Here is an 11,139-nt window from a genome sequence, read left to right on the forward strand (position 1 = left end):
GCAAAAAACCTCCTGCCATCCCTTTCAGGCACTGGTGTGCATGCAGTGCCAACCTCTAAGCAGAGTCCATTTATATTCATGTGCTGAGGAAGAAGGGAAAAGGAGAGCATTGTTTCAAGATGTGTACAGGCAAAATACCACTAAGCCTGTCATTACTGCATTGGGGATGGTCTCGCACTGCCCAGATTGTACAGAGGAGGAATATTAAACAGCATAGAGATTCTATAGCAGGCTCCTTATGCAATCCACTCTGCACTGTAAAAATGTTAACCATGCTCAGCAAAAGGAAATACTGCTTTTTATTCATAAATTGATCAAAGCCCTTTCTCTTTGTGGATGAAGAATAGACACACTAGGCACAGGAAACAATTAATCCATAGCTCTACAACTGCTCTGAGATATTTCTATAAGGTTTTTGTTTTGTTACTTGACTCTAGAACTATTTGTTAGATTTGTAAGTTCAAAGTTTGGCTCTTAGCACCACAGGATTAGACAGTTTTAAGTAGGAGCATGCAAATCAGCTTAGTAAACTATCTGAACACAAAATGTTAGACTTCTTATGGCATCTGGAGGGAGTGATCACAAGATTGAGGCAGTTGCTTTCCATGGGCTCTATTATGCTAATCAGCAATGCTAAGTTGTGTTTCCCTTTCTCTCCCACTCCACCATCTCCTTGTAGAACACTGCTTTTACTTCTAGCTGGTTAGTTCATCCAGGGGACTGAAGATTTCCTCACTTTTCTATGATGCTATTAAGCAGCAGGATTGCATGTGAAAGAGAAAAGGGGGAGACTCAAACCATATTACCATCACTGCTGATTTATGGGCTAGGCACCCTGTGGAATGGGTAGTAATGCCAGACACCTGCTTGCAGACTAGAAGAACCTGTGCTTTGAATTTACAATAGCAAGCAACAGGGTCGCATTGGAGTGCTGGGACCTACAGGAGGACCATTAATATGCTATTCATTTACAGCATTTGTATATCTTGAAACTGAAAAAAATGGCTTTTTAATCCAGTTGCCTCTTTTATTACTACCCTGTGCCAGTAATCCTCTCTGTCCTGTGTAACTTTTTCCTCAAAGGTGCTAGCTGGTGATAGCCTTGTTTGGAGTCAGTCTGTGGTAATTCCTGGTCAGCTTTTGGGTACAGCTTTCTGTTGCACCTAAGAGGTGACTTTGGTTTGTGTAGTGTACCCAGTGTGGCCAAGCAGTGTGTTGTATTGCTTTGCAGACTGGGCAGATGCAAGTAATGACACCAGAGAATGCCTGGTGACAAGGAGTTGTGGTCCAGGACAGATGGGTCAATATTTATTAGAAAAGTTATCTGGAGTCTGTTTTATATGTAAAACAAAAAAGATAAAACCAGCCTTTGTCTTACTGTTCCCAGAGCCCATCCCTGCTCTTTCCTCATGGCAGCGAGACAGCTTAGACTCAGATGAGGCTCGCCTTTCCCCGCAGGCTGGTCGTTTAATTCACCAACTTCTGGATGAGGACAGTGATCCTATGCTGTCCCCTCGCTTCTATGCCTACGGACAGAGCCAGCAATACCTGGATGATACAGAAGTGCCTCCTTCTCCTCCCAATTCTCATTCCTTCATGAGGTGGGTTGTGATTTGCCTGTGCTGACTCATGCACCCAACTGTGAAGGGTTCGCACAGTTGCCTTAAGCCACATCTCTGTGGATCCTATATGTGTTGAGTTTCTGTTCCAGCTGACAGGAAATTTGTCTTTGATAAAACTGTCTCAGAGTTCTTGGTAACTAATAATTACTGAGTTTGTGAATTAATATGTAGGGAATGCTGTTGCTGAAAGAGACTGTACTTGCATGTAGCAAAAGATGTTCTAACAGAGTAACAACATAGCATGCTCACTTCTGTGGGATTTGCCTTTATTTACACAAAGTTTAAGTGTCCTTCTCTGCACCAAGACGTACTGTGGCTGTTTGGATAAGCTCTTCCTGCGATCGATCTCTGCTCTTGATAGGAGGCGTAGTTCATCTTTAGGATCTTATGAAGATGACAGAGAAGACCTTACTCCTGCGCAGCTCACCCGGAGGATTCAGGGACTGAAGAAAAAGATCAGGAGATTTGAGGACACATTCGAAGAGGAGAGGAAATACAGAGTGAGTGTCTAGGTGTTAAGCGTTTATGTGGAGATGTATGTGTTAATAACAAAAGGAAGGGACATCAGGCAAGTGTGTCAAATATACAGAGGGCTTGAAAGCTTTTATAAGGAGGTTAAAAAAAAAGAAAAAAGCTGTTGTCTCAAAAAAAATGTGTATCCATACCAAGCACATTACCTTTCCAAGCTTTATGTCCTGTCAGTGCAGCACAAGAGAGAGAGTCTAATAAACACATAGGATTTTGATGATTGCATAAGACAGTGTGTAGGAATCGCTGTGTTAAATATCTGTTTATTTATATAAGTTCAGCTTATGGGAAGCACGATTGCACATCTCATTTGCATGATGGTGATCCCAGGACACTCATGCATTGCAGAGAGAGCAGCTGCTTTCACTCCTGAGCAAGGAACCACAATCAAGTGCTGCTGAGCAGTAGCAATCTACTGTACTACTCTAATTGCCCTTCCAATGCACAGAAAGCTTTTAAAGGAACTAAAGCTTTGCACGGGGGCATCTTTGTTGGTGATCTGAATCACAAACAATTGTACTGAAAGGATCTTGCCTTCAGTAGAAAAGGCTTGAAGAAATGCTCAGAGCTTGCTGTAGACTAGCATTTGAGTTATTTTGGTGTCTTTGGATGTAAGGCAGCCTTTGGTGTGGGTGCATATAACCCAGCACTTCTCAAACTGTTCATTCTAGGTTTCATGTGTTTTGGAGGTGCCCTCTTGTTAGGAAACAATAGGCATAAGGATTACAATGTGCATCTGGCCCTCTGAGCTATTCCTAGTAACTTAATCGATGCCATCAAATATTTTGTGTTTTCTAAAAGGAAAAATCAATCTCATGGTGATCCCAAGACACAGTGTTGTGACAGGCAGGAGCAATTAAAGCAAAAGCTGAAATGAGCTGGTGAGAGGTGTGCATGTGCCAGTCAGAAACCAGTGCCTGTGGTCTACTCTGGGTCCAGACTGTTGTACCTCTTTGTGCCACACACTTGTTTCAGTGAGTCTCTCCTGTTGGTTTAACACAGATTCAGCATGACTCTTCTTTTCTCCCAGCCTTCCCACAGCGACAAAGCAGCCAACCCTGAAGTTCTCAAATGGACAAATGATTTGGCCAAATTCCGAAAGCAGCTTAAAGGTGAGCAGCCACCACTGGTGCAACTTTTGTGGGGCAGCTGGACTCTGCGTCATTAAGATTCGATGTTAGGAAGGAATCCTGTCACTTTCACATTTTCAAAATGAAAAATTACTCATCTTCCCCCAATGTCCCTGTTTAGAGTCAAAACTGAAGATTTCAGAGGAAGACCTTGGCCCTGTTGTGCGTCAGCGGAGTAACACGCTCCCCAAGAGCTTTGGCTCTCAGCTGGAGAAGGATGATGACAAGAAGCAAGACCTGTCAGATAAATCTGGCAAGCCTGCCGTGGAAGTGACCCTTGACTCTATCCAGAAGAAGCTTCAGGAAAAACGAACAGAGACAAATCGGCCTGAAGATATTAAGGTACAATGTAGACAGATCAGATTTAGGCCTTTAAGTGCAAGTAGGTAACTTGCACAGTCACTTGTGAAAGCACTGCGGTCTTCTACATTTTGTTAAGAAGTCTCTATAGCCTTTACTCCTGGCTCACTTGCTTTAGTTTGTTTTCCTCTGCCTTTAGTATCTCAGTTTTTTCCATAGCTCGTTTTCTATTGCATGTCATGACTGTTCTTTGACCCTTCTATATTCCAAGTAAGGTTTCTGAATTATTGCAGTGTTTCCTGCCCTGTATTTGCCTATTTCTGTTATTATGTCCAAAGGCTTTTGGCAAATTCTCAGTATTCCAGTGATTCTGGAGATTGTGTCATCTGTTTGCTTCTAGTTCACTGGAAAGCTATTCTCTCAGGTTGTTTATTAGTACTCTTCAGAGTTTCACACTGAGCTCTGTTGGTTGCTGTAATCTCTGGGGGTTATCAGCAAGGAGGTCCTCATGTCTGATGTTGCGAACTTCCGAGGTTTGGGCAGCCTTGGAAATGAAGTCCTTGAGTCTGCTGACATGTAAATTGTGCAGTGCCTTGTAAGAGTGAGGCAGACAGCATTATCTTTGTTTACTAGATCTGCAGAAGAAGAACATACACACAGGGTATGTTTGGCTGTTTTCTGACTATAGCAAGAATCCATAGTTGGGACACTTAGAAAGGGCCTGTGATAGTATTTGGTGCTGTGATAGGGAGAGAAGGCTCAGTGTCAGGCAAGTTCTGTGAGGGAACTCTGACCAACTTAGAGAAGTCTTCTCTAACTGTATGCCCTTCTGTTTGGCTTGGTCCCCTCAGCCTGTCTGCCACAGCTTTTCATTCTGTAGAAAAATTGGCAGAAAGAGATGATCCAACTGCACTTCAGTTCTTGGTAAAATTTGTTTGTGGCAGTCAAAGCAAAGGTGGCAAGTTTTACAAGAGGTACTGGAGCTTGTCTCAGGTTTGGAGATAAAGGAAGATCATGTAGTTTTTTTGTAGAATTTACTCTTCAGATCTTCACTGAAAAAGAGCAGCCATTATTAAAAGTTGCATAGTGCTGTTTTTTCAAAGCACACTGATAATCATTATATTTCCCTCATATACATTAAATACCTTCATATGAAAAGTTTATAGGTATTTGATCTGCCTGCATTTTGCATAGGGTTCTACTCATGTTAACAATCTCTTCGGCAATATAGCTGGGAAAAGAGAACTGGAAGGCATAGATGAATCTTCAAAATGTTAATGACAAATGATACGACTTTGGTTATGCCACAGATCAGTATTGTTTTGAGTCCAGGAATCTGACATTTTCTTTTCTTCCTCCTCCCTCTCTGTGGCATTTTTCATAGGACATGACAAGAGATCAGATAGCAGCTGAAAAAGTGGCTCTTCAAAAAGCTTTGCTGTATTACGAAGGCATTCATGGCAGACCGGTATGTACTGCAACTTTTTTTTCAAAGTACATCATTCTGTGTCTCTGTCTGTGGTAAATGATCTCCCTAATGCTCCTTTGACATCATGGTCAGTAGGACTTCTTGTTCCTCAAACCACATATGCATCCCAATCCAACCTCCCTGATCCTTCACTTAGACTCCTACTGAGGAGACTGTTCCAAGCAAGGTAATGTCCACACACACCACTGGGCTTTACAGATACCTATAGGACAGAGTCTACAGGCTGAATGAGGCCAAAAGTGCATTGTTTTGGCATCATGGTCACCAGATTCCTCAGACATCCAGTTTGTATCCCAGCAGACTCCTCAGCTTTGCTGGGTGTACAGTCTGCACGGGAATAGTTGTTTGGGCCCCCATCCAACCAGGAATCTTGCAATTTGCTGGTATTAATGGCTAACTGGGAAGGCAGGTATACATGCATTGCACCTTCTTAGAGGAGCTGCAGCATGTTTGCACACCCCCTCGTGCCAAAGAATCAATGAAAAGGTTTGTCTCCCGAGCATGCCAGTGGAAAGAAGATTGATTCCTCTACTGAGAAACAGATGGGGTTTATCCATGTACCAGAGAAGAAGATGAGGGTTCTTGTACATTTGATCTTAACAAAAGAAAGTTATTTGTGAAGACAGAGAATTAAGTATTGTGTCATGTTGATCCTTACCATAGCAGAAACACAGTGGCTTCCAGGCCACCAAGTTGGCTTTGTTATCAGTCCCTCCTTCTCTTACACTGATGACATTATAGTTGTTGCTACCAGCTGTATAGGTAAAGCAACTTAACTTCAGAGTGGTGCTAATTCCTTGAGCAATGGTCTGGGAGCAGCAAATTACTGCATACAAGGAGTACTTGATTAGTGCAGGTGACAAATCTATCATTCTACTGCTGCATGGGATTCATAATCTTTTCCTTCCGAATTATTTCCTTCTTTATCCATTGTTTTATAAAGTCTCACTTATTTAAATGTCTTCATGAAGTGCTAATATTGTAGAGTCACATATGCGAGCAGCTGAAAATGGCAGTTATATGAGAGGACATGCAGATTTATTCTTGTGTAAAATAGCAAAAGGGCAACAGAAGGGAATCAACTTACCCTTCCCTGTCTCCTCCATGAGACCAAGTCTTCTTTTGCTGCTTTTACAATGATATAAATCAGCAGGTGGCATCTTACTAAAGTGAACTCTCTTAAATCTGTTTAAGGAGAACAGCCCAGAGCCTATCTTCTCAGTATATCTTTTTTTCCCCTTTCTGATGCTTCATTTATACATCTGCTTTTTAATTTGTTTGATTTTAAGTAAGCAGTCTATACCTAACAACACTGGACGGCATGGCAAGGAAGACTGTAGCTGATCAGCTTTTGCTGTTCCCAGCTCCTGGCAGTGCAGCAGTGGAAAATTACTGAGAGCTTGAGGAGAATGGGGATAGTTTAGCCAAGGCTTTTTGTTTTTTTCTGAAAGATACTTAACTAAACAAGAAAAACAATGGAGCTCAGATTTGTTGTGCAGCTGGGTCTTTCTGCACCAGTGATAGATGAACCTGCAAAGGTGGAACTGAACTGTTCTAGTTAAGCCAAAAGTCAGTCCCTGCAGAAATTCTTGAGCTGCTCTAACAATGGTCTGTTCCTCAGCTGCTACTCTTTTGCCATATGGAGTGTGCCTCAGAGTTGTGTCAAAGGCTCCGTGATTCCAATAGTCTCTTTGCATTTTGATGTTCTCCCAAATATACTCAGGTTTTGCTGGTCTTATTTATATTTACTTAATGACACTTTGCCCATATGCTAAATGTTTGCTTTCAGAGTCTGCTTTCTGTTAAGTTTGCTGGTGTAAATCTTCAGGGCAAGCTCAGACTCTATACACTTAACTTCCAATGCCTAAATTAATTCTCTGTGTTGTTCCTCCATACTGATATTTAGACACTGAGACATGTTGTTTATTTTTTCCATTCTTCAACATACCTAAGGATTTTTCCCCATTCTAAGGCTTTGTTTTTCTGTACAAAATAGTACTGATTATCAACTTTGAAATGTTATTATTTAAAGGTTTGGTTCTCAGCCTCAACATAAGCCACAGCATAGTCTTTTTTTTTTTAATTAACAGATACTGTACAGTAGTGCTGTACCTTCTGCTCTACTATCTGCTAATCTAGTAAAGCTCAGAATAATTTATGTATATATTTAGCTATCCAGTTTCTCCAGTTGTATTCTTCATTGGTTGCAGAGAAATGTCCAAAGTTGGGGGCAACATGCTAGCCAGTGCAATTGAATGCAGACACATCAACACAAAACTCAATACAAAGAGGGCTGAGTGAACTGTTTGATGCTGCTCACATCCCTCTAATCCATGTAAGCTGCTTACTCAATGAACAGGCAGCTTGAGACTGTCAGGTATTGGAGCCCTACTGTCCTTTGGAGCTGTGGGATGTTCAGGCCATAGAGCTCAGACTGCCCATCTGTATGTCCCTTATCAGTCTTAGGGATGCTTGCATTGAACCAAGAAAGGAATAAAAAGATCCTTTTTCCTCCTTGTTCATCTGTCCCCAGTGTAGGAAGCAGTCTTGGTTATCAGGAGGAAGATGCTACCTCCAGATTCTAGAAGTTTATCTCTGCCGTCCCACTCCTGGCAATACTTAGCACTCTTCTGCTCATTGCAAACCAAACCCTTCTCCTGCTCTCTGGAGGGATGATGTGAAAGCTTTAGAAAGTTTACTCCAGTGAAAGTCAACTGCAGACAAAATAAAGGGAAGTTCACTTTAAAATTTCCTCCCTGTCTCAAGCTGTATTCCCTTTCCTCCTATTTCTGTTGTAGAAAGAGAGACTGCACAAAGCTCCCTTGCTTAGCATTACACTGTTGAAGGTAATTTTTATATGGCAGTTTTTCAGGTACTCAGGTGATTAGCAGCAGTAGAAGGCCTTGAGAAAGATAGGCATGACATCAGAATCAGTTAAAGCTTCCCCTCATAAGAGCTTTATAATCTAAAGTTAGACAAAAGATCTAATGGAAGGATACTCATAGGATATGGCTCAGACAGTGCTGAATGGTGATCAGGTTCTGCTCAGTATTTTGTTTATTTGTTTTCTAGCCCTGCTGTACCAAAACACTGAAGAAATAAAAGCCAACTTCATCGCAGCTAGTACTTAGTTGGACACACCCTTGATTTCCCACACTGGCTACTGTCTTTTAGGTCTTCCCTTCTGCACTGTCAGTACTGTTGACATTTTTTGGCTTAGCTTGAATCTGAAAGAAAACCAGAAATGAACACACTGAGTTTGCAATGCTTTCAAACTGAGGAGAGAGCACGACATGCAGCTAGGAGGAATGGAGTTAAAGCAGTGTAAGGAACACCTGGGGCAGGCATCATAGCTCTATTCTGTCCTCTCTGTGCCACACAACCCTGGCACCTTCATCCCTTCTCAGCTTTGTGGTAGGTTCTCCTCAGCAAGATGGCTGGGAGGAAGGGCAGAGGGCAAGGCGAGGGTGGTAAAAAGATGAAAAACTGCTGGCTTGGGCAGGAACTTAGGAATAGCAAAACAGAAAATCAGCTTTTGTGAAATCTGTAGTTTAACCTACTCAGGGAAAATCTGCTTACATTGCACTATCCAGTTATTGCAACTTCTTTCTCTTTTCATGGGTCATAAACACTGACATCCCAGCCACAAGAGTAAAGATGGGAAACCTCATCTTGTGCATACAGTGGTAGACATGAATACAAGCACAGACTGCTGCCTCTATGGATCATTTTGTGCTGTGAAACTAACTGGTCATTTAAACCACCTCATACAGCCCCATTTACAAGACACCCACTCACAGCTTCAGCTTACGCCAAGGACAGGAGGTGCAATGGCATACACGAGCACTTGCATTACGTGTTTCACGTCCAATGCTGCTAAATTGTTGTCCTCATGCACTTCCCTTCAAGCCCTCTCAGACTAACAGCGATCACAGACGCATGAGTTACAGAGTGGAGTATCTGCTGTGGGCTTCATGGATCTCTTTTCTTTTTCCTTTTCAGGTTACCAAAAATGAACGACAGGTGATGAAGCCGTTGTATGACAGGTATCGCTTGGTCAAACAGATCCTCTCCAGAGCCAACACCATCCCTATTATTGTGAGTAGAGCATTCTTTGGGGGCTATTCTTTGGTTTCAAGCTGAGGAAGCAGGAATCACCACACCTTTGCATACAATGCGATCACTAAGGCCAAGTCCCAACCTCCCAGAGGTCAGGCAAATTAGTGAATCTATGACATACCTTATACTTTAGCTGGGCAAAGCTGGTCAAGGGACTCTAGTGGCCACCCATGAGCCTTCTCACCTTATGTTGTTTCTTCTCTTTTCATTGGGCTGCTGCTATTATTTCAACATCTTTCTTCTGTTTGCCTACAGCCTCACTTCCCTTCCCATACCAACCCATGCTGAGCTGTAGGTCTTTCATGCCGCTTGGTTATATGTCAAGAACACAGACATAGATACCATGGGAGATACTAGTGTTCTTGCCTGAAAGTCTTGTAACACTTTAATTTGTATTAAAGAGATCCTGCGAGTGGTGGATATTCCCCCATTCAAGGTGGTGCTTTGGCAAGGAGACACTGCCACCAGCAAGGAATCCAATGCAGCCCCCCAGGGAGCACATTCACCATCTCTAATCTCAGCCTACTCGTGTAGGCCACTTTTCAAAAATTGTTTGAAAACCCACACAGAAAACTTTTAGCCTGTCTATGGGAAGAGAATTCTTTTGTCATGGTTCCTGTTTACTCTATCTGTCGTGTATGAACCTTTACTTTTTTGCTGTTCCCAAGCAATGATCATGTCCTGCCTACTTTTCATAGACTGCCAGTGAAGTGAATGGACTGGCAGAGCATTACTTAGTGCAGTCACATTGAGAAGTGGGGCTTTTTTCTGCTAGTAGTGGGAGGTGGTCCTGGACCTGCATTTAAAACAAAATCAAAAGCTCTTCTGCCTTGAATATGCGAAATACTCCCCAAAATGTGTACTGCGAAGACAGTGCTGGCAATCAAGAAGGAAGAAACCATGTAGGTGTGCATGGGCAGCTCAACACAAAGTTCTCAAAAGAGAGCTCAGGTCCTGTTTAGGCACAAAACTGAAATTTCACAGTGGCTAGCAGGAGAGAGATGATACTGGCTTTTACCAGCCCCTTGAGGGAGAACAGTAAGAGACTCATATAGAGCCAGAGTACATCTGCAAATCTATCTCTACATCAGTAGGCTCTTCGGTGGGAAATCAGGCTCCTGGAAAACAAGTCTGGAGAGTTCAGCTGAGCTTACTCTCTAGCTCTAGAGAGCTAGTCAAATGTGTTGTGTGCATGGGCCTTGGGCTGGTCTCTTGCAGCCTTTGTTTTGTAGTTGCTGCTCAGCTAGTATTCTACCATCCAGGACTTTTTCTTAAAAGAGTATGGCAGTGATGTCCCTCACTAAGCAACATCCTGAGAGAAAACAGCCCCGGTTCAGGGGGTTTGCCCAAGCATGTTTTTCTTCTTTAAGAAATAGATTTATCTTGATGGCCCAGCGCTGAGCTGAGAGTGAATGTTTGGGTGAGAATGAGCTGAGAGCAGGTGGTGGAGGAGAAAGGGGTTCACAATGTAACATACTTGTTAACACCTGTCACAGGGGTCCCCCTCCAGCAAGCGGAGAAGCCCTTTGCTGCAGCCAATTATCGAGGGCGAAACAGCTTCCTTCTTCAAGGAGATAAAGGTGAAGACCTCCAGCTGCTAACTAATTGCTCAGTTTGCATCAATTTTCCCCTTATACCAATTAAAGAGAATGATTGATTTTTTTCATCAGTGTTGATTTTTTTTCAGTGTCCTCCTGAAAAATCAGTGGCTGCTTTAAGCCTCGCCAATTCTGATCAAATTCTTCCCTTGTAGATAAGACTACAGTATTTCCTTGGCTTTGCATTCTTTCCTATCCTTCTCCTTCCCCTCCAGCTGCACATAATGTATTTTATTTTGCTTTAAAATCACAATTACTCTTGTACCTTGCTTTTTTCCTTGCTTTCCTCCTTTCTTTTTAGTAACACTAACTTACTTTGCAGTAGTTTCTCTCACATCAAAGCTCTGTGGCTT

General features: G+C 42.5%; 1 protein-coding gene across 1 annotated transcript in view; it reads left to right on the forward strand.

Moving 5' to 3' along the window:
- The window catches only part of FAM13A (family with sequence similarity 13, member A), a 38,016-nt gene that overhangs the window by 21,075 nt on the left and 5,802 nt on the right, over positions 1–11,139 (forward strand). Inside the window, exons 8-14 of the mRNA XM_009075468.1 lie at positions 1,388–1,601; positions 1,984–2,122; positions 3,181–3,262; positions 3,402–3,622; positions 4,965–5,048; positions 9,072–9,167; positions 10,685–10,768. Of these exons, the coding sequence (XP_009073716.1) occupies positions 1,388–1,601; positions 1,984–2,122; positions 3,181–3,262; positions 3,402–3,622; positions 4,965–5,048; positions 9,072–9,167; positions 10,685–10,768 (920 nt within the window). The remainder of the gene's footprint in view (positions 1–1,387; positions 1,602–1,983; positions 2,123–3,180; positions 3,263–3,401; positions 3,623–4,964; positions 5,049–9,071; positions 9,168–10,684; positions 10,769–11,139) is intronic.

Source organism: Acanthisitta chloris, unplaced genomic scaffold (genome assembly GCF_000695815.1).
Source record: "Acanthisitta chloris isolate BGI_N310 unplaced genomic scaffold, ASM69581v1 scaffold3470, whole genome shotgun sequence".
Lineage (NCBI taxonomy): Eukaryota > Metazoa > Chordata > Aves > Passeriformes > Acanthisittidae > Acanthisitta > Acanthisitta chloris.